The sequence below is a fragment of the Microplitis mediator genome, chromosome 1 (assembly GCF_029852145.1).
Source record: "Microplitis mediator isolate UGA2020A chromosome 1, iyMicMedi2.1, whole genome shotgun sequence".
Lineage (NCBI taxonomy): Eukaryota > Metazoa > Arthropoda > Insecta > Hymenoptera > Braconidae > Microplitis > Microplitis mediator.
The window spans coordinates 26,814,821-26,837,754 of record NC_079969.1 but is presented as its reverse complement, the minus strand read 5'-3'; the positions used below and the strand labels follow the sequence as shown (position 1 = coordinate 26,837,754).

General features: G+C 34.0%; 1 protein-coding gene across 2 annotated transcripts in view; it reads right to left on the bottom strand.

Moving 5' to 3' along the window:
• Nucleotides 1–22,934, bottom strand: part of LOC130665941 (uncharacterized) — a 137,279-nt gene that overhangs the window by 7,779 nt on the left and 106,566 nt on the right. For both annotated transcript variants that reach the window (XM_057466573.1, XM_057466577.1), the window contains exon 4: nucleotides 4,079–4,563. In XM_057466573.1, coding sequence (XP_057322556.1) covers nucleotides 4,079–4,563 — 485 coding nt within the window. The remainder of the gene's footprint in view (nucleotides 1–4,078; nucleotides 4,564–22,934) is intronic.

The window sequence follows — 22,934 nt, the reverse complement described above, 5'->3', positions numbered from 1 at the left end:
CATACATACATACATACATACATACATGTACTGGTATGTTACAATTACATTAGGTCTAGTTATTATTTGCTACTCCATATTACTCGCACTCTCGTCACGCGCGACGTGGAATTCGGGTCGCGTGTCGACAGGTTACCGTGAGATCTCTAAAGACGAAAATATTTTTTATTAATACCTTAACTCCATTAATTTATAATTATAATCAACCGTACGTAGTATTTTTATTTATTAATTTTTTTTTTAATTTGCGGATGTGTATAAATATCGCGTGTTAGATACTTTCATATCAAGTGTTTGATTCGTTGGATTAAAATTTTTTTTTTTTTTCTTTATTAGTGTTGTCTTGTAATATGTGACTGCACATGCGAGTCGCGGCCTACGGGTCTCCCACTTCTCGAGGACGTCCGCCTCCACCTGCGACTCGAGTTGTCGTATAGACTCGCGGTAACTGGCGCCACCGTTCGCTCAATACTTGAACTCGTACCTTTGTCTCTCTCTCTCTCAATACATATATATTTATATATATGTGTAGAATTTATTAGTAAGGCTTATAAAAATATGTAATGAGTAGGAGTAAGGAGTAAGTGTGATTACGATCGGTGACATGTGAGTTGAGTAGACGACGAGACTACACTAGGCGGAGGAGTTTAAAAGACTTACGCGGTTCTATCCACAGAACGGGTATCGAAGAAGGTGCCATCCGTGACTGGACAGCGCATATGATTTCACGCTCCGCGGCGCTGTCTTATTCGTGTGTAGAAATCGTGAAGATCTCAAGGCGGATTGTATCCGCTTTTAAATTGGATTGCAGCTACTGCACGACCTCCTATTTTCTATTTTTTACCCACTATTCTTTGTCTGTAATTAATTTTGTCTCCGAGTGATAAAATATGCATACTAATGAGCCAACAAAATTAAACAACAACAACAATTATTATTTTTTCCTCTATAATATCATTATGCAAACGGTTTTAGTTAAATTGACAGAATAATTTCAAGTACTTCCGCCATGAATATTTAGCAAAAAATTTTTTATGTCTTTTGTGTGAATCTCACATTTATTATCATTATAATATGAGGACGTCATAATGATTGTCGACGTTTTTATTTTATTTATTTATTTACTTTTTTGTTGTTTTTTGAATCGTATGTGTAGCAACCGATTCGTGGCGGCAACTACTTGAGTAATATCAGAGTATTACCATAAGTTAACTATAATTTGACAGTCCGCAGGCGATCTTTCAATGAGGAAGGTTGTATTAAAAATAAAAAAGTTAAATATTGTATACATATATATACATATATGAGACATAAACATGCACAGCAGCTTTTTGAGTATCGGTATTACTTTCCCATGCTGTTCAACTGCTTCACGACAATTTACATATGAAATGTCATTTTTTAAACCCGCGCCGCGGGCAACTTTTTGTCGACAATGTTTGCAAATACAGTTGGACTTTAATTTCGTACATGTAATTATAAGCAGGATTTGCTGTAAACTAACAATATTTTAAGCGGATAAATTTATCAACGCTGATTACCACAGCAGTGTCTTTAATTTTTTACGTCGAAGGTAAAGAGTAATCGGTTTGTGTAATGACTGGGTGAGCGAGGACGGAAAATCGATTTAATGATCCTCGACTGTTAAATAACGTAAAAAATTATAATTATTATAAAAAAAAAATAATGATAATGATAAAAAAATAAAGGAGCTATCGATTAGCATTCCGCGTGTCGCGGTTAGTTTATATCAGAATGACTCAAAGGTTATTGAGTTTTATTTCTCATGCATTGACGTCTAGTCGATTTTTAAATTATTTTACAGACACGTATAATTTGCCCACGGGTTTATCTTTCGCGGGACAAAAAAATAATAGTATGTTATTTTAAAATATTTAAGCTTCAGATTCTAGGATTTATTTTGCTCTCATATATATATATACATACATATACAAAGTACGGGAAATGATAGATGACGTTTTTTTAATTTTTTATAAAAATCGATTGACAGCGATGGTTACCGAAACTCGTTTTCGTTGCCCAAGGAAATGATTCAGATCTCGTTAATTCAAATTTTTTTACTCGATCATCATTTTTTTGTTTACATAAAAAATGACATAAATTTACGATACGTAATTGATAAGAATTGAAACATAAAACTTGATAAACTGCCGTATGAACATTTTTTTTTTTTTTATCGGACATTAATTCGACATAAACGACTCGAAGACAATAATTTACTTAAATAAATAAATATATGATGGGAAATAAATAAATTTTTTTTACAAAACGTTTGCAGCAACAAAAGTCGGTGATTAAAATAATATTTTATAAGTAAATTGCAGCTTAATAAGATCTCAATAAACGGTCACAATTATTGCGGTACTAGTGGATAATAATAACAAAAATAGCGAGTTAATTTTTGCAAGACCGCCGAGAATCATCTGGCACAGGTATAACATATCCGCGGACTTAACCGACTATCGCGGAGTTAAAAGACTCACACGAGAGTTTAAAAGACTATCTTTTCCATGTACCATACATACATATACATATATATTTTTGTATAAACCGTATACACAACTCAAGCATTATACCGCGAGAAACCGGTTTTCCATACTTTTAATTTCACGCTAACGTCGGCGCAATTCAGTTTACATGGATACTCCCCATTTTCTACGCGAATCCTCTCTACTTGGACTTAAACTCTTTTGCTGGCTCTCATCTCGGAGTCTAGATGTGTATGATAATAATATCGAGATAAGAATATAAGAAAAAGTACTGAGAGACATTAATAATCACTGGTCACCTTCGACTCGCTCTTCCGAGTATCCCCGTGCGAAATTTTTCGAACCGAGTTTCACGCACGCAATCAACTTTATCCTTCATATATTTATATATATCTTTACTTATTATTTATATACTTTCTCTCTACATCTCTCAATCTCTATATATATGTATATATACATAAAAATGTGAGTTTACTGCATCGGAGTCCATCTCGATCAAACCGTAACCGATTACCCGCGAGTCGGACGCGGCCGAAATGAGTTCCGCGTTTAATTTTACTGTCTCCGTATTTTACCCAATCATTGATATGATTGAACATAAAACACTCGTTGAATATTTTCGGAGTAAAAAAATTTGAATCACAATTTTTTATCACTCACTACTCCGTCGGTGTCTTGATTTTTGTCACTCATCAGCACTGATATTTTTTTTTAAAGCCGCTATCATATTGATACGTCAGTTACTAATGTGATGTCTACATATATATTGTATATAACGAAATCACAAGTTGGACCACGGATTTTTTATCACTAGTATTTAAATATGTGACATTTCTCTGATGTCAATGACGTATGGCTAGATAAATAAGTCGCTCTTACTCTATCTGTGGCAATAACAAATATAATATATATACATATATGAACTTTATTTTTAGAGTTCACCCACAATGTATAAATATCTACATACGTTATTTTATTTCGAGTACTTTTGAGTAACGATCTTGACGTGACGATCACCGGATGCCGTATCATTTAATTATATTTCGATAGTACAATTATTTATAAATTGTAATTAAACTTGAACCCGTCAATTGACAACTGACAACTTTAAATATTTCAAACAAATAAATTAACAACGTGTCACAATCACGACTGACAGTACTTGACAATGCTCCGTTTTGTATACGTCTGTCTTTACAATTGTCACACGTTTGTGTAATCGATAACTCGCACCTGTCATTCTGATCCACGACACATACAATCACTTTTATAAATATTTTAATTTTATAATCAATTATTTTTTTTTATGATCACAATTATCGCAGCTTGAGTAAAAGTGTCTTTGATTTTATAATGTATGAGTGTGACATGTTTACTAGAGCGAGTGTCGCATGAGGTCAGTCTAATCTCGTGTTTGATAACAAGTACGTCCGATTGTTGATTAAAAAAAAAAAAAAAATGTGCGCACGTGTTAGTTGTGTTAAGTGTGAGTGTCGTTGGTGTTGGTGTTGGTTAATTAATTGATTAATTTGTATAATGATTAATTAATGAAAGCACAAGACACTCACCTGCAGTATGTATCCTCTGGAGTAATCCTCGTGTGTCCAGCCGAAAGCGGCTAGAAGTCGTGTCACTTTCGCGTGAGGCAACTGGTTAAACAACTGATCGAGCAAAATCTTAAGTCGAATGGGTAGCGCGCGTGAGCCGTAAAGGACGAGGGATGCGACGTCAAACACGGCCGTCGGCTCGACAGTCTCTGAAGCCGGTGGACTCTCCTCCTTCTCCGCGACCTCGCGAGCGGTGTCCCCACCATGGGCACCGCGATCGCCACCACCACCGACGTCACCGTCACCACCGGAGTCGCCGCTTCCACCTCCACGCTCGCCGTCGCGTACTTCTACCCTCCCTCCGGCGCTTTTGTCCTCCCTACCATGACATCGTGGGCTGGTGGCGACATCCCCTCCACTGACGTCGGTGCCTCTTACTGCTGCTGCCGCTGCACCACTGCTTGGACTAAGAGGAGTCGGCTGGAGGCTTGACAGTCGCGCGAGCGCTGCAACACACGTAAACAACCAAAAGTAAGCTAATGTTTTTCTGCTGCTGTTCATCTCTACATACTCACACACCAAATTAACAACTATATTTATATATATATATGTATATATAAATACATAAACGCGTGTCTGGTGGGGTTTAATATACTCTCATCTCGTCATTTCGTCCTGGTGTACTCTACCATGGACGAGTGTCACGGCTCAGATCCCCCACTACAACTAATACCTGTCTCACTTTCACGATACCCCTACTTGCCAACTTGCTAATGGCAAATTCAATGTATCAAATAAAGACAGACTAGTGCTGGTGGTAAATCGCGAGCGCCGTCGCCGTCGCGATCATCATCTATATAGAGATACTTTACTATTTTCTTTCTCTTTCCCGTAATGTAGTAGTAGTCGTACTACTAGATACTATTACTTACTACTACTACTGAAATCGCGATTCCCCCACCCGACCTCCACCCCCGCAGTGGGGATGCGGACTGTCGTTCGCATCCCCACTACCCAGTCACCTGCTACACTTTACACCGATCTATCCAATGGCTATTTTTTTTTTTTATTTATTATTTTATTTTATTGTTTTTTTTTTTTTTTTATGGTATGTAATTAAATGTAGTCAGTCCATGTGTGTACACGAAATGATTTTCGAGGTTTAGAGGTTTGATAAATGGCATCTAAACGGCCTTGACTAATGATCACACAGTAAATGATAATGAAGAAAGCGCTTTCCCGTGATAGTGGTCACGCTTTTTGCCAGCCGCGATTTTATCCTCCCAGGATCCGCGTTCCGCGAAACTTGTGTTCCTTATTAGTATTTATTTATTTATTAATAATTTTATTTAGTTACGGTAGCCTCGGCGTGACTATTTGTGGATCACATGCTACAGATAATATTTATGTGACGTGTGAGTGTGTGAGGACGATGAGAAAGTTTAAAGTAGAGTCGAAATCAGAGATAGAGCCAGAATAAGAAGGCATCACATATCCATCAGCAATATATTCGGACGGAGACGTCGAAAAAACGAGTTTACGACTTCTCTCTCGGCAGTGTATCTTTCTCGGTCCAGCCTCGTCTCATTTCATCTCATCTACTCAGTCTCTGTCTCGTCATTATTTCTCGTGCGTTGCTCGATCGATACCCGAGAGCCGGCGTGTCTAACACGAGCGAGAACGTCTCTAGTGGCCGCTCTTATTGTCATAATGTATACGATCCTCAACGGGAGATCTTCCCAAATAATATATACAGATATAGATATATATTTATCTCTCTTGTAGCTGAAACTTCTCCACCTCTCACCTCGACTCGACGCTTTGTCTCCCTTTGACGCATCGCCAAAGCCCCAAAGACTACGTCCTTTATGTTCTTCATTACCAAGTCAGACGGAGACGCAATAAGTCCGAGTTGAATAGAAATCATGCAGTCATCCCGATTGGGCGCCACTTGTCATTAATGACTTGAACATTTTTTCGATTTAATTAAACCCCGATGACCATCTTGTGTGCCACCTCGCCGCGTTTTGTTGTCGACGAAAAATAATATAAATATAATTACATTATAAATAAAAGGTTTCATTGTGAGCTATATATATATTAGGGTGGGTTGAAAAAAAATTTTTTTTTTTTTCTTAGCATGGGGGTAGAATTTGTACCTTATAAAAAAAAATTTTTAAGAATAAAAAATTTTTTTACTCAACATTTTGAGGTGGCCCACTCGTTTTTAAAATAAATAATTGATCAAACGGGGTAGTCCCAACGAAAAAAAATTACATGGTGTTCTAGAATCTGTAGGGTGTCCCCTTGAAAGCTAATTGAAAGTCAGGAGTTGAAAAAATTTTTTTCCTATTATTTTTGTAATTTAAGTAAAAAATTCAAAAATGAAAAGCATTTTCTTTTGAATTAAAATTAAAGTGAAGTAAAAAAAATCACATTCGACAATTATTAGATATTTTCCACGATTTTGGACAAAAAAAATTTTTTTCGTTGGAACTCGTTTAATCAATTATTTATTTAAAAAACGAGTGGGTCACCTCAAAATGTTGAGTAAAAAATTTTTTTTTTTCTTGAAAAATTTTTTTTTATAAGGTACAAATTCTATCCCATGCTAAGAAAAACAAAAAAAAAGTTTTTTTTTCAACCCACCCTAATATACATATATATGCATAACTTTTTATTTTTACTCCTTGATATTTATCTGCATTTAATCGTCACAAGTCATGAAGTACGGGTATGTGGGTAACAGTCGAATGTGGGATTAAAAAATACAACAGCGTATGTGGTGGCGAAATTCTGTTTCTCTGGTCGTGTAATAAACAAACAGGATTATAACCGACGTATGCTTGTTCACCCTCTGTCATTTAGCGGATTGCCCTACCTCTGCCTCTCGCCCACTGTTTTCCCTGCCTCTGTCTCTCCCTCTCCCTCTTGCTCTGCTTCACGTTTTTATTCGGTTTATTTTTTTTTATTTGTAAGCCCGGGTCCTGTGCATGCAGAGCACACAGTGTTCGGTTTCAATGAATTCCTGTTTACCAGATACATTGAGTTAGCCGTCATGCACTGCTGCCATTTTCCAGTCAAAAATAAACTAACCAATTTTTTTTTTTTTTATTATTGTTTTTTAAAAACACGGTCGTCGCAGATGACGCTCTAGGGAAACTGTATCGGATTTACTGGCGCCCTGTACACACAGTCCCTTTTTACCCCCGTCCCCTCGGCTGGCTGCATACTGTACTGGTGCAGCATCGATATTTCGATGAATCCGGTTATATTCAATGAAGGTTTGGTGAACGATAAAAAATATTTTCATACAGAATATAATGGAAAATTTTTCACAAGCTTGTGGTTTGCGTTACATGTCAGTCACTAATTTAATTAACTTTGTAAATATTTTTTTTTTTTTAATGAAAAAATTTTTTGAATATTTATTGAAAAAATAACTGTGTTAATTGACGGTTTTTAAATTGACACGACTATCGGGCACAATATTTTCAAAAATAAAATTCGTTATAAAGAGAAACGTAAACAAGCCTTTGGTGACTTTTTGAAATCCTATTGTGAAAAAAGTGGCTTTTGTGCTCAGTAAAAAAAATGTAAAATAGAAACTAATGATACTGGCGTCTATTGAAAGGAAACCTGCAAACGCCAGCTATCTGTCACCAAAGGACCCAAAGAAAAGAAAGCTCATTTGTCCTTTTTCGGGTTATTTAAAATTTAAAATTTTTCCTTGGGGACTATCCAATTTAAACTTGGCGCCATTTGTCTTTTGTCCTTAATGCACCATTGTGCCGAGCAATAGAAATTCTAGTCTATAGAAATTTAACAGACCTAAGAAATGATACCCACGTCAACCCAGTCACGGTTTACAATTTCGCGTGCGATTCTCCTGGTAAATGTACAGACAATTGAATGCACCTGCCGGTCGGACAATCTATAAATAGGTACTCAAGATTTTCGATACTCATGCCGAAGTGACCGTGTAAACTCATCAGAGTTTAAAAAACTACGGAAAGAAGCCGCTAATTATAAAACTATCATTTATAAAAAAAAAAAAAAAAGCCCGACATTTTCGTCACGGGGTACGGACCCTTCTCACTTGGGCTTGTGTGACCCAGCCTACCCCTGAATTATTATCCCATTTCTCGAAATCACGTAAGAATAAAAGAAAAGAAAGAAAAAAAAAAAAAAACACATTAGTTACATTTTTTGTCCACCTCAGACCGAGGGCCATTTATTTTTATTACAGCCGTGTTATATAATTTCCAACGATTTATCAATTCTCTTATAAATTTCTGAGCTTAACCACCATCATAATTATTATTATTATTTTTGTAATAATTATAATTGTCAGTTACCCAGTAATTAAATTTATAAACATTAAATACCTAAAATGGATCTCTTAAGTCTGAACAAAGACATCGGAGGTAAATGTGTGGGTATGTATTTCCTATATACCCAGGACTTAGATCGTAAGTAACACCGAGTCAGTTTGTACAGCACTGCAAACACCAGGGGGCGGTGGTACGACTGAGGGTGAAGAAGATGAGGGCCAGGGCGATGGCGAGGTCGAGGGAAGGGCGCGAGTAAATGGTATGTAAACTGTGTCGGTGTACTTGGTATGCGCCCTGTCGGAGCTTGCGTACCCCTGTGACCCTCCGTCCTCTCTCACCAGCTCCGCAAACTCCATTAAAACATTATGCACGTCCCAATGCCCTCGGAAAATCATATTCGGGCATCCAGCTCCGGCAAACTATAATAACAACCATTATAACACACACTCAACTCGAATTATATAACTAGATTCTTGTACTTTCGATCTAATTCCCGCCCGCCCTTTACCTCATATCATATTGATTTAAATATTTATTCAATAGATTACGCTGCTGAGGTACTTGTTTATTTATTTATTTATTTATTTATTTATTTGGAGAAAAGCGGATCCGTGGTAACATTTACTGGCCAGTTTTAAGTTTCGTCAGCTAATATTATTTTATTTTATTTTTTTTATAACATAATCATTAATCTTTTTTCCGTCATAAAAAATTAGTCACGTATAAAAAGCGACTGTGAGATTACGTAGGAATCTTAAATATTTAAAGCCAGGTATAAATGAAGATAGATATAAAAAATAAATATTAAATGTGTTTTGGGAGGGTGAGAAAGAGTCCCGAGATGACACGACTGTATCATGTCGCGTGACGTTTTCGGTCTTCGGTTCTTTGATCCTCGCCGCTGCTGTTGGGAGACAGTCAGAGTTTCTTGGACATTGGATAAAAAAGATACTGAGGAGACGCCACGTTGGATTACTTACGACTAATGTGAGTGGAAGAGAGAGGGGACGAATTTAAGAGAAAAGACCAAATACTGAAACAGAAACGGAGACAGAGACAGAGACAGTAGAGATGACAACACAATATGAGATGACCGCTTGACATTTTCACAACGGGATACGAGGTATGATAATGTCGGGTTTAACTTGTTCTCGTTACCGTCAATAAGATTGTCTTGCTTGTGTCCACTTTAAATTGTCCGTGAATATTCTGTGTCTTTGTTGTATTTTTTTTATGTTTTACTCTCGTTTCTATATTTCTATATAATATATGTTACCTTCACCCTCGACTCACGCATCAGTTTAACCTTTCCGAGCACTTAAATATTTTTTAGTAAATTATGAAAATTATATCCCGAGTTAGTTGAGACCGAAATTACAAAACTTATATTGAGCATTAATGGATGACTGGTTGTTTTCGTGTCCACCAGACGGTTACAGCGACTAAGAGATTTTGCAAATCTTCTGAGCCGCCGCCTTTTTAAATCGCCGTTCGACTTGGGCTTAGTGTCCAGTCTGCTGGTTGCTGTTATTATTTATTTTATGTATAGTCTTTATTCTCTTAGATAAATAAATAAATATATTTAATGAAAATAAGTTTCTGCTGAAGGAAACGAATAATAGAGGGCTATAGCTTTATTTTATTTACATAAAGTCAGTGCTTTGTGCAGGTGGATAAACAACTATTGTTCAGATTAACTTAAGCCAGTTTTTAAAATATAAATACATAATAATTTAAACTGACAATTGACAATTGCTGACAACATAATTTTGAGGAGATGGTCAGTAAGGACGTCAATAATATCCTTATTTTTTTTTATCCTCAATAATTTTTATTTTTTTTTATTTTCCTTATAATTACAGAAAATAAAAAAATTTCTCGGCTAAAAAAAATTTTTTGTTGCTCCAAGAAAATTTTCGTTTTCAATTCGTAGTTCAAAAAATTTATTGGGACAAGTAAAATTTTTCTGGGAGTGAGTAAAAATTTTTTGGGCCTAAAAATCTTTTTTTTCTGTGTAAGAATAATATGATACTGCAGTTAGCCGACCTCCAATAATTTTTGGATTCTTTTTTAACAGATAAATTATAAAAAAAAAAATATTTGAAAAAATTACACCTGTAGTTTTTAAAATTTTCTACATGTGCATTTTTTTATTTTCTATTTTTTTATAATTGATTTGTTAAAAAATAAATCCAAAAATTATTAATTGCCTGCTAACTAATAATTACGATCCTGAAGTTAGTAGACAATTAAATATTTTTTGATTTTTTTTAACAATTAAATTTTAAGAAAAAAAAAAACTAAAAATATGCACATGTAGAAAATTTAAAAAACTACAAGTTTATTTTTTTTTTCATAATTTATCGTTTTTTAAAAAATCCAAAAATTATTAGACGTCGGCTAATTTCAGTATCATGAATAATTACGAAAAATTAACGGTTTAAAAATAAACAGGAAAATTTTTTATCGAAATTTTCGCGTTTCATATTTTGCCTGGTCCATCTTATAATTATATAACATTTTTTTATTGAATAAAAAAAGACATTTCTATTAATACCCGTAAGTTATAATTATCGGGTCGAGGGTTTTAGTTCTATACAAGAATGACGTCATTTGCTGAGTATTCTTACAAGTGTTTCGCATTAAAACGTCACCCGAGTTAATAAATAGATATAGATACAGATATATTTATATTTATATCTATATCTATATCTGTATTTAATTGATTGAATTAAAGTCAATTACTGAATTAACAAATGAAACAAATTTTTATTGGATTATCTCAACTGTTTCTTTGTTTAGATAAACTCGTAGCGTAAATTTGTGATCGCGTGATCCCGAGCGATTGGCGTTTTTAAAAAACCGTGGGAATGTTTAACCGGCAATTAAAATTGTTTGTTCTTAAGTTTAGTGGAAAAATAGTTATTTTATAATTTTTGGTGGTATTGGTATTAATGTTGATCATTCTCGAATCATTTGCTCGGAGGTTTTGGCGTGTCGGTGGGTCTTTGAGGGACGGCCTACCTTAGCCCCCCGCTGCAGACAATCGCCGCTGCCTGCTGGTATATGAAATTTGGAAAACACTAAAGTGCCCACGGCGCGGTTCTTTTGTTTGCCTGTCGTCAGACACGCTTGGATATATAATATCTATCCTTACGGCAGGATATATAGGCCTATAGAAAGATCCGAATCGTATCGCGATACCCTCGTCATCAGAGATGCATTTACTAAATTTTTATTAAACTGCAGACTATAAATATTCAATCATTATTATTTTTTTTTTTGAACCTCATTGCCATTGATTTGAAAATTGCCTGATTTTATTTAATTTTACGGCAATTTTTTTTTTTTGATAAATAAATCAGTAATTTAATATTGAAACCGAGTTTTTCTTATGATACTGAAGTTAGCAGACGACTGACAGTTTTTGAATTTTTTCAAAAACGATTAACTATAAAAAAAAATATTTTGAAAAATTGCACCTAAAGTTTATCAAATTTTCTACATGTGTATATTTTTAGTTTTTTGTAATTTATTTATTGAAAAGAAAAATACGAAAATTTGTAACCGCCTGGGTCAAAAATAAAACTTGGTTTAGACTTGGTCGTCTTAAATCGTGACTAAGTAAGACGACCAAGTCTAAACCAAGTTTTATTTTTGACCAGGATGTCTGTTAACTTCAGGATCGTGTTTTTCTCATGATATTGAAGTTAGCCGACGTCTGATAATTTTTAGATTTTTTAAACTTGACAAATCACAAAAAAAAAAATTCAAAAAAATTGCACTCATAGTTTTTGAAATTTTCTTCATGTGCATATATTTTTTTTTTTTTTTTTGTAATCGATTTATTGAAAATAAAAATAAAAAAATTGCTGATTGTCTGTTAACTTCAGGATCATTTTTTTCTCATGATAATTAAAGCAGATAATTAAAAATTTTTTGATTTTTTTTCCAACAAATCATCAGAAAAAAAAAAAAAAATAAAAATATGCACACGTAAAAAATTTAAAAAACTACAGGTGCAATTTTTTCAATTTTTTTTTTTTTTATTATTTACTGTCTAAAATAAAATCCAAAAATTATTAGACGTCTGCTAACTTCAGTATCATTTTTTTCTCAACAAAGTAAAAAAAAATAATTAGTGAAATTTTTTTGTTTAATTAAAAAAAAAATTTAATTATTGATGACAAGTATGAGTAATTAAAAAAAAATTAATGTTATAATAAATTTTTCGGATTTAAACGCCGGTAAAATAAAGAGTTAAAAAATAATTTATAATTGTTGGCAACATAAAAGCTTAAAAAATAAGCAAGATTAGATTTCCAGTAGATTATTAAGGAGTTGGAGTGCATGACGGCAAGTGAGGGCACAACCAAGACCTTGGATGATTGATTCCAGCGAAAACGTGAATCAAGGAGCAATTTGTCAAGCTGTCAACTCCACCGCGGAAACGACGTATATATACGAGGAGAGAGAGATCGAACGTCAAGTTGCACTCTCGCTCGACGCGGGAGATACGAATCACTTTGCACATGCACACACACACAAACACACCCCATATCACACAAGCAACTTGAGGTCTCTCACAAAGTGAGGATATCTTTCCTGGTACGCAATCGTAATTTTCTGCACGCAAACTCGCACGCGTCTGCACAAATTCAAAGGCTAAATAAGTATCTCTGTTTTTCTTATTATTATTATTATTATTATTATTATCATTTGCTCCAGAGGTTAAAAAGCTTGCGACATTTAAACAAATCTACAATATTTATACACATACATAAATCGTATATAATTGTTTCATTTTAAAATATATATGTTTGCTTAACTCCCGCTTAAGTTCAAACTCGATCCCGGTTTGTCATAATCATAAACAATCGAACAATTAAAATAATAGATAATAACTCACACTTATCATCTTAAATTGCTTCTCTATACTCACACGTCCTTATTTTTATAAATTTATTTACTTATTTTTTTTCTACCTCTCGCTATAAAGTGACAAAGAGTTATGCACTCGCGTGGGTTTCGAGACGTCGAATGTCATAAATCGCGTTAATTAAATCCGATGACGATAGGAGTAGGCGCAAATATATATATACAGATGTATAAATATATAAATAAATAAATATATATTTTATAGTGAGTACGCGTGTAGATTTAAAATAACAAACGCGCGTGTAGCACGCATGCACTTTGATCTTTATCCTCAACATCCATGGCATGAGTATTGTCTGCTGATAATAGTTGTAACTTAAATGTTGTAACACGTATAGTATAGGTAAAGATATGAGATAATACACGAGTGTTGAAAGGTCTCTCCAAGTGGCGAAAACTCTAGGATCTAGGGTTTAGTCTGGTCTCGGTATGGGTTTTGGGTCCTGGTTTATGGGCTGCGGTCTACTCCAGTCTGTCACATAACAGGAATAAAATTTCTGAGGGAAAATTCGTGTTTTAGTTTGAACTTTTTGAAGGCTGAAATTTTTTCGACGACGAACAATAAATACAATAGATTGTTTTTTCTGTTTACACGGTGGGAGGCAGGTAGAGCCACGTGGCGGCGAATAAAAAGGTTTTGAGACGAGCTAAAATAATATATAATAAGAACCCAGAGATAAAGTGGTAACACGTTTATGATAGGGCTTATGGTTATTTCTTAACATTTTTTTTTGTGTAATATTGCGATGACGATGGGCGACATCCATAAACACGAGGTTGTATATTGCGGTATAGGTTTGGGTCACTGGTCACTAGTCGGCATGTCGACCTACCGAAAAAATATCAATGCGGTGACCGGTGACAGTATAGATGTAATATAAGAACACCCGTAACCACGGAATCTATTTGAGGTTTTTTTTTTTTTTTTTTGGTGATTGCGGCGACGGTTTTCGGTTCATTCATGTCTCTGTTATTTCAATTAGCTCGTCATAAAATTGTCTTTTGAGATTATCTTCTTTTATACTTTTTCCGACAGATAAAAATTTTAAAATGACGGTAAATATTTTTAAAACTTTCGAAAATATAAATAAATTATTTATATTTTATTATAAATAAAATATGTTAGGAAAATTAAATAAATAATTAAAATTTTTAATTACATATTAAATTCAAAAATTCAATGACTGAAAATTTTTTTTTTATTTATTGTTGTTGTTACTAAAATTTTATTAAATAAAAAAAATGTATACAAAGTGATTTGACAGGGTTTTTATGCAATTTAAAATCTGATCTGCGTGTAACGTAAATTTTCCCGCGACCGAGCAGAAAAGTGTTCGTAACGAATCGCGTTTGCACCGCGGGATGCTAAGTAACAAAGTCTCATCTCCCCTTTATTATTCTTACAGCAGTTTCGAGCAAGATCTCATCTAGATACACGATATGTGCTCGCGTTTCGGTCATCACTGCTCATGCAATCATATATATATATACACATATATAATACACATATTTATCACTCATGCAGTCGCCAAATATTTACAGAAGTTCTTACAAAAAAACAAACAAATAAAATACAAAATGAATGCAAATATTTAAAATTCAAATTTCCATTTTCCCGCCGATAATTTAAATCTTCCGACAAAATCCACTGGGTAAATATTTACAAAAAAAAATACATAGATACATTTAAAGTAGTATAGGTCGTAAGCTGATCGATACATATATACAATGGCATACAGAGAGTAATATTACAGCCTTGACAAATTGCCGAGGCGAAGGTTGAGTCTCTGGTAATTATGGGGGAAGGAGAGACTTATTCGAGGAGGCAACACACACTCTAGAGTCTTTGATATCAAGAGTATTCCTACTACTCATTATATTTCTTTCTCCACGTTATCTTTATCTCTATCCATATAATAATCACGTGCTGAGTGGGATTCTCTTTGCAGGACTTAGCAGCAAGAGCAGCAGCCGATTCGTGCGGTTGCGTTTCTCGCCTCTTGAGTCTTGCGGTAAAACACACGACACGCTCTATGTGCTTACTCTGGAGCTATAACAGCTAACTGTCCATATATATACAATATACATATATATGTACATATATTTATAATAGTAATCCTGTGTAGTATATACATCATCTTTCTCCGGATGTGATTGAGCGTTGACTCAATTGGAGAAGAGAAATTCTAGTGTAGCTTAAACGTCAGCTGAATAACTCGCGCGTTCGCTGACCCCTTTGATCCTTGTGCTACAATTTTTTATCTCTCATAAAGACGTTTATTTTTTAATTTTTTTTTTACGCTACATATATCCTTTCATATTTAATTTTGCCAGCGAAATTTATCGTTCCATTTTTTTTTGATAACTGTTTTCTTGATTCATTTTTTAAACTTTTTTTTACGGGCTTTTGATGTGCGTCTGGATATTATAGTGGCTCGTGTTTTATATTTGTAGTTTTTTGACGAGTGAGCTCGAGTCATCAGTAAATGTCTTCGGAATTTACAGAGATAATTGCAGAATAATTATAACGCGGGATAATTTTTTTTTTGAAATTTTTTTCTGATTTATATGAGACGAAAGTTTTAGATTTTTTTGTTATTAAAAATTGTACGTCATTTATCAATGGATTAACTTTTTTTTTAAGTTACTTAAAAAATATAAAATTTTTAATTTCATTTTTAAATTAATGATTTTTAAGTAAAATTTATTTTTTAAGGTCTTTGATCTTTAATTTTTGAATAGCCCACAATTAGCGGGTTTTTAAATCTAAATTAATTGTAATTCCTCTTTTTTATTTTTATTTATGGATAAATTTTGCGAAATTTTATTTTTTTCAAATTTCAAATTTTTAATTCTATTCAAAACTTCGATTAAAAATTTTAAAAAGCTTTCAATTAATAAGTTTCAAAATTAGAATTAATTTAAAAAACTAATTAAAATAAATCACATTATTATTCAAAATAAAAAAAATTTTGCTCAATTTTATTTTTTTCAAATTTCAAATTTTAATTCTATTCAAATCTTCGATTCAAAATTTTTTAAAAGCTTTCAATTAATAAGTTTCAAAATCAGAATTAATTTAAGAAAACTAATTAAAATAAATCACATTATTATTAAAAAAAAAAAAATTTAGCAAAATTTTATTTTTTTCAAAATTCAAATTTTTAATTCTATTTAAATCTTCGATTTGAAATTTTTAAAAAGCTTTCAATTAATAAGTTTTAAAATCAGAATTAATTAAAAAAAACTAATTACAATAAATTACATTATTATTAAAAAAAAAACAATTCTACTATATTTTATTTTTTTCTAAATTCAAATTTTTAATTCTATTCAAATCTTCGATTCAAAATTTTTCAAAAGCTTTCAATTAATAACTTTCAAAATTAGAATTAATTAAAAAAACTAATTAAAATAAATCACATTATTATTAAAAAAAAAAAAAAAATTTTTGCTCAATTTTATTTTTTTCAAATTTCAAATTTTTAATTCCATTTAAATCTTCGATTCAAAATTTTTAAAAAGCTTTCAATTAATAAGTTTTAAAATCAGAACTAATTAAAAAAAACTAATTAAAATAAATCACATTATTATTCAAAAAAAAAAAACATGAAATATTAAAAAGTGATCGGATCACCTCAAGTATAACGAGCCAAAGTAAATTCAAAAGTTTACAAAGACAATAGTGCAGTTTTCCGGGCGCCCCATTAGCGTTACTAATTTATGCATAAACCAAGTTAACAAAACCCCTTTCCTTCTCGTCTTCCAATACTTTCAAATATACTACCCATCTTCTAACCCTCTTCCCTTTTCCCTTCCCTCCACCTCCGAAAACCAACTTTTCAAAAGATTTCTCCCGCGTCTTAATTACGTCCCGTATCCGAAGTTTCTCAAGACTCCTTTGAGCTCTAAAATAACCGTGCTCCCAATCCTTCAAAAAATGTCCTCGATGTCAACCGTCACAAAACCGGAATTCCAGTCCCCCGACGTCCCACATAAATCTACTCGCTGTTTTAGAAACTCGGTTCAAGGACATGAAAAAAACTAAACTTTTCTCTTCCTCTTTTTTATCTCGTAAAATAATTCACTGTATCGGAGCAGTATTTCATCGAGTTTTTTCTCTCCGAAACAGTGGAAATGAGAGCCAGGTGGTGTATTATCCTCGAGGGTTGGTACGCGCGAGAAATAAGTCCTATCTCTCTTTGTTTCTTCCTCGGTCTCCTCCGATCTCGTCCAAGGCGTTGCAGGGATCGCGTGGCAAAGTGACGTTACTTGCAATGAAACAAACCGCTTTGCCGATAAGACCCTTCTTTGCGTTTTCCTCATTCCATTCTGCTCTCAACTCCCGTTGTTGCCTCAGCTCGAGCCTTCCGAGGCGTGGAAACCAAAAAAATTCCTCTATTAGGGTCGTAAAAAAAAATAAACAATTCCTATCTTTACAATATTTGCAGAAGTGCTTAAAAACTAAAGCAAAAGGAGTTTGCGACATATTGAGCAACGTGTCCATTTTGTCGAAATGTCTTTGTAGTGTCACCAAAAGAGGGGCCGACCAGTAGAAGTTGACATGAAAGAGAACGTACGATCATTGGCGGTCCAACTGACAACTTTGCCAGGTGCTTTGCTCATGACGTCACTAATCCACCCATCACATTTTTCTTTCGCTTTATATCTATCCCCCGCTTATAAGCACACACACCAGCGCATCAGCACACATATGTGTGCATCCAATACAAGCATCAACCAAGAGGCGGGAGGGTTTTATTGTATAACAAGTGGGGGATGCCTGGCAGCTGCTAACGAGGACGGGTTTGTCGACGTCCGTCCATCCGTGCAGTATATTTTACCTATATTCACATATCAACTATCTCCTAGGCACTGAATTTTTTTTTTTAAGATAACTGCAGTAGGCAACTTTGAGGATTCTATTGTTTACCTCGTCGGCCCACGGTCTCGAGTTTAAGCCATTTAATATTGGACGTAACACCGTGACAGACCCATGAGGCCAGGGATGAACGTCATATCGTAAAATATATTGAAAATGCACGTGCTATAGTTTTATCCGTGTATATATAGATGTATGTCTAGAGCTATCGACGACAAGGGTGAAAATAGTCTACCCTAATGAAAGAGCTCTGAGCTCCCACTCAACAACTTCTCATCTGTCCGGTTTCCCATGCGAAATAAAATATCGCTAATCACTATAACTTACGGCAGATAGATCCAAGAGTGCCCCTTGCTGTATATATTTATATATATGGATGTATATATGGATGGATAGATGTGTATATTTTCTAGCGAGGCAAGTTCTTGGTAGCCCTCTTGGCATATACGCGTGCATGCTTATTTGAAACCACACGATTTTATTAATTCACGTGGTGTAGTACAGTGGACTGTAGTATGCAGAGTCGAGTGGAGTGTTTTCCAAGGACTAAGCTAGGGGAAGATTGCTGGGGGCGTCGAGTGGATATGTAACGGGCCACCATTATTGAAACCTTTTCGATTTCTTCTTACAGACATCAGCCATCTTGAGGACAAAAAATGCTCGGAGCTTTGTTGCCAGCACAATGTAAAAATATGATTGACAAAGTTCTAGCTCACATTCATGTCACGTCATGTGAACTCCGTCAGATGAATGGGAATCGGCGGTGACTGCCTGTTTTCCATCATGATAGAGTGAAAAAAAATATATTTTTAGAGCGAGTGAGCTTAGTAACCCTTTGTGTGTCCGGTTTGTCAGGGGCTTGAGGCGCCCCCTAAAAAATATAATGAATGTAGGGTGTGCGTTCCATATAATACAGAGGGCGTGTGTCTCTTCGCGTGCCCTATTTACTATAAAACTCGTACGACAGCCTCCAGAGTCCTCGAGCTCTTTAGCTGGCTTGCTTTCATTCGCTTTCACCCCCGTTGCTTTTCGACATGGTCCCCTTACTTATACATTAACAAATACATATATATATATATATATATATATATATATATATGTCTATATATATTTATGTACGGCATCACATGAGAGCTCGGGTCGACGACCAATCGCACGCTTCCGCGACGATTTAATATTGTCGGAAAATAATAAAAAAAAAAATAAATAAAATAGTCGAGTAAAACGGCTAGAAAGACCTTGGGGTTGCTATATATGAGAGCTATATATATCTACAAGGGGCTCGCCATCATCACCCTTGTCAAGTCCAACCCCCGTTATATTATTGCGTGTCCTCGATATTTACGAGCTCGTCCCACGTATTATCTATATGTATTATTAGCTATATATTTTATACATATTTTTATATATATATATATATATATATATATATATATATATATATCTAGCACTTAAACGCTCCGGACAATGCACGGCACGACAGTCGATCGTTAAATTAATAATAAGGGCTATCGATTTTGGGAGGATTTAAATTTTATGTGGGAGGCCGAGGATTTCCGCCCACCGCTTTCGGGTTTCGAAAGGGTTTTAATTGTCCGGGGATTTTTTGTTACACCTGTCTTCGCTTGCCGATCACGACCGTTAGTTTGTTGTGCCCGTAACTGAAGACTCGTGTCCGGTTGCTTGTATAAATAATTGATTAAATTTTTTTTTGAATATCGGAGTAAATTTTTATAGCATAAATTATTTAAAATAAATTCGGTATCACTGGAGTTAAGTGTATTTTTTAGTTACGTTAAATAATTAGTCTTGAAACAGGTGCGCCAACAAAAGTATGTATCAAGACGGAGATATTATTTTTATTATTATTGTTATTATATATTTAATTTTATAGCCCGGGCGTTTTATCGCTCCTGACCCAAATCGTGTTTTTTTGTTGCTGAAATTATCCAGAGCTAAACGACGACGAATTGAGGAAAAGGTTGGATACATATTACGGTAGTGTAGCGTCAGGATGCTTCGTTTTTCAGTACCAAGTTTAAAAACTAAAAGAGATTTCCGCGAAGGAGCCAGGTATGGACCCTGCCGGTCGCCGGATTGCGTGACGCCAGTTGGATTATTTTTTATTATTTTCATTTTATATTTTTTCTTCACTGTTTGTTGTTATTGTGAGATAGTTTAACGTCTCGGTAGACGACGATAGAGGAGGGATAAACGCGTTTTTAATTTTTATGCACAAACATCTCATTCAAGTTGTTTTATTCACTTTCGTGGCTGCTATCCTCGTTAAATGTTTTCCCACGGAGTTTTTTTTATTTTTTATTTTATTATCGTACAATATTTTGAAATATCAACAGGCAAAAAAAGTACTGTGTTAACTTGGGTCCATTATTATCATTATTTATTTTTTTTTTTTTTTTGTTGCGGATATAGAAAACGAGTAATTAATGGCAATCAAGAGTCAGGACAATTTTATAGATTTTGTTTTGCAATTATGCCGGAAAGACGCACACGTGATTATTACCTATGGATATATGTATGTATATAAAGTATGTAAAGAGTGAAAATGAGTGCTGGATGTAGTTTCTAGACGACCGTGACGTTTTGTGTATGCATACATGCTAGTATCGAAACTAATGTAACGACGGACAGACGTTTAATGAGTTTTGTTCACCCGCTGTGGGTAGACAAGAATATATATGTATATGTATGTAAAAGTATATATGGGAGTATGAGGTACTGAGGGCAGAAGGGGATTACTGATGAGAGGGGAATCATTCGTGATCGCTAATAGTCTCCGTGATAAGACCGCGACGTTTGGCCGTTGGCGTTTTCCATCGCGTTTTCAAGACTTCACACGTGTTTATAATTTTGACTCCTGCTAACAAAAAGCCGCCGTAAACTTATTAATCCAATCAAAATGACTGTCGTTTAAGTATTTTTTTTTAAAGTTGCTCGCAAATAAATTGCAGAAAATTTATTTTCTTACAAGTCGATCTGAGTCAAAAAACAAATTCTTGTTTAGTCCTCAAAAGCATCAATTTCTTTGATGATTTATTTGCCGCCCAGAAAGTAACTCTACACTGTTAAAAATAATTTGAAGATTACAATACAAAAGGAATTGAATTTTCATAACTAGATATTTGAATTGTATTTTCAATGAAAAAAGATTTAAATTTAATATACGTAATTTAATAATCAAGCTGGTATTCAAAATTAAGAAAAAAATATGAATTTTAATGAACGTACTTGAAATTTATATTTGATTTTAAAATTTTCAAAGCAAGTATTGAAAATTCTAAAACATATATTGAATTGTAAAAATTCTATTTGAAATTTCATAATACTTATTTGAAAATTCAAAAAAAAGTATTCGAAAATCCAAAGTGTTAATTTGAAAATTCAAAAACGTGTATTTTAAATTCTATATGAAATTAGTAATGAATTAATTTCAAGCACAAATGTATGTGTTTATTGCGTTATGTACAATCTTCGAAAATTCAAACAATTTTTTTTACAGTGTACTTCAGTACTCAAAATCCTCAATGAGAACTTTGAGGTGTAAATGCGAATAATTTATCGATTTTGAATTACAACTAAGACCTCAAAATTCTCAACGAATGAAAAGTTACACTTCGGATTTTGAAAAATTTTAGGTAGAAAAGGGAGAGGAGAGAATACGTCGAATGAGACTTTTCAGATTCAAATGCGGATAAAATTATTCCTGTATGTTTTGAGTATTTTGAGGCTCTACTCCATATTATTTTATTCCAGTTCAGACCTCAAAATGGTAAAATTGGTCATAACTACTACTTTGAGGACTAATCTAAAATAACTTTTTATACTGTAGTCAATCTCAAAATTCTAAATTGATCCTCAAAAACCTCATTGAGAACTTTCCGTCTTAAATCCGAATTTGTTTTTTGACTCGGGGATCGAGGTCTGAAGTATTTGATTCAAAAAAATTTAGCTTTCGCTCAAATAAGTTGTTTGAAAAAAATGTTCATGCATGAAAGTATTTTTAAAATTAAAAATAACGAAATAATATTATGCATATAAAATGGTGAGCAAAGAGGAAGAAACGCGTGACACGTTGCAAAATATCCGTCGTGTGAACGTACTGAATAGAGTGGCTTATGGTAATGGCGCCCGACGTACTGGCTATTGTATGGAGATCCAAAAGAGAAAAGAGTCGATATAGTAAGGGAAAAGGTAGCAGTTACTTCAGCAAGTCTTGCAAGTATTCATACACACACACACACACACACATATATATACATGCAGGACGTTATATCCATATCCATATATGTTTATACAATATACATTTTATTTTACGGTAGCACATAACAGCCACTGTTGTCGAGTGTCTACAAGCTGCAAGTTTAATTTTCAGCTTTGTATTTTTTCTTCACGATGCCGATTCCCTACTGGCTCTTTTTCTTTAATGCCCCTGTCAAGAATATCTTTTAACTGTAACAGCTATAACTGCAACTATAAGTATGAGTATAGAATTGTCTTGTCTTGTCTTTTTTTTCGTATCGAGTTTTTGTTACTTTGTATTACACATTAGTTGCATTGCACATACTCTAGTATGCAAGCACTAGGTGGTTGCAGTGCACAGCAGAGGATGAGTAGATGAGCAGACCCAAGAGATCGTGATAGTAAGAAAGGTTTAGCTCTGAAAAAGCCAGGAGGCCTCGTAAAAGCCGGACGCGGGTTTTTA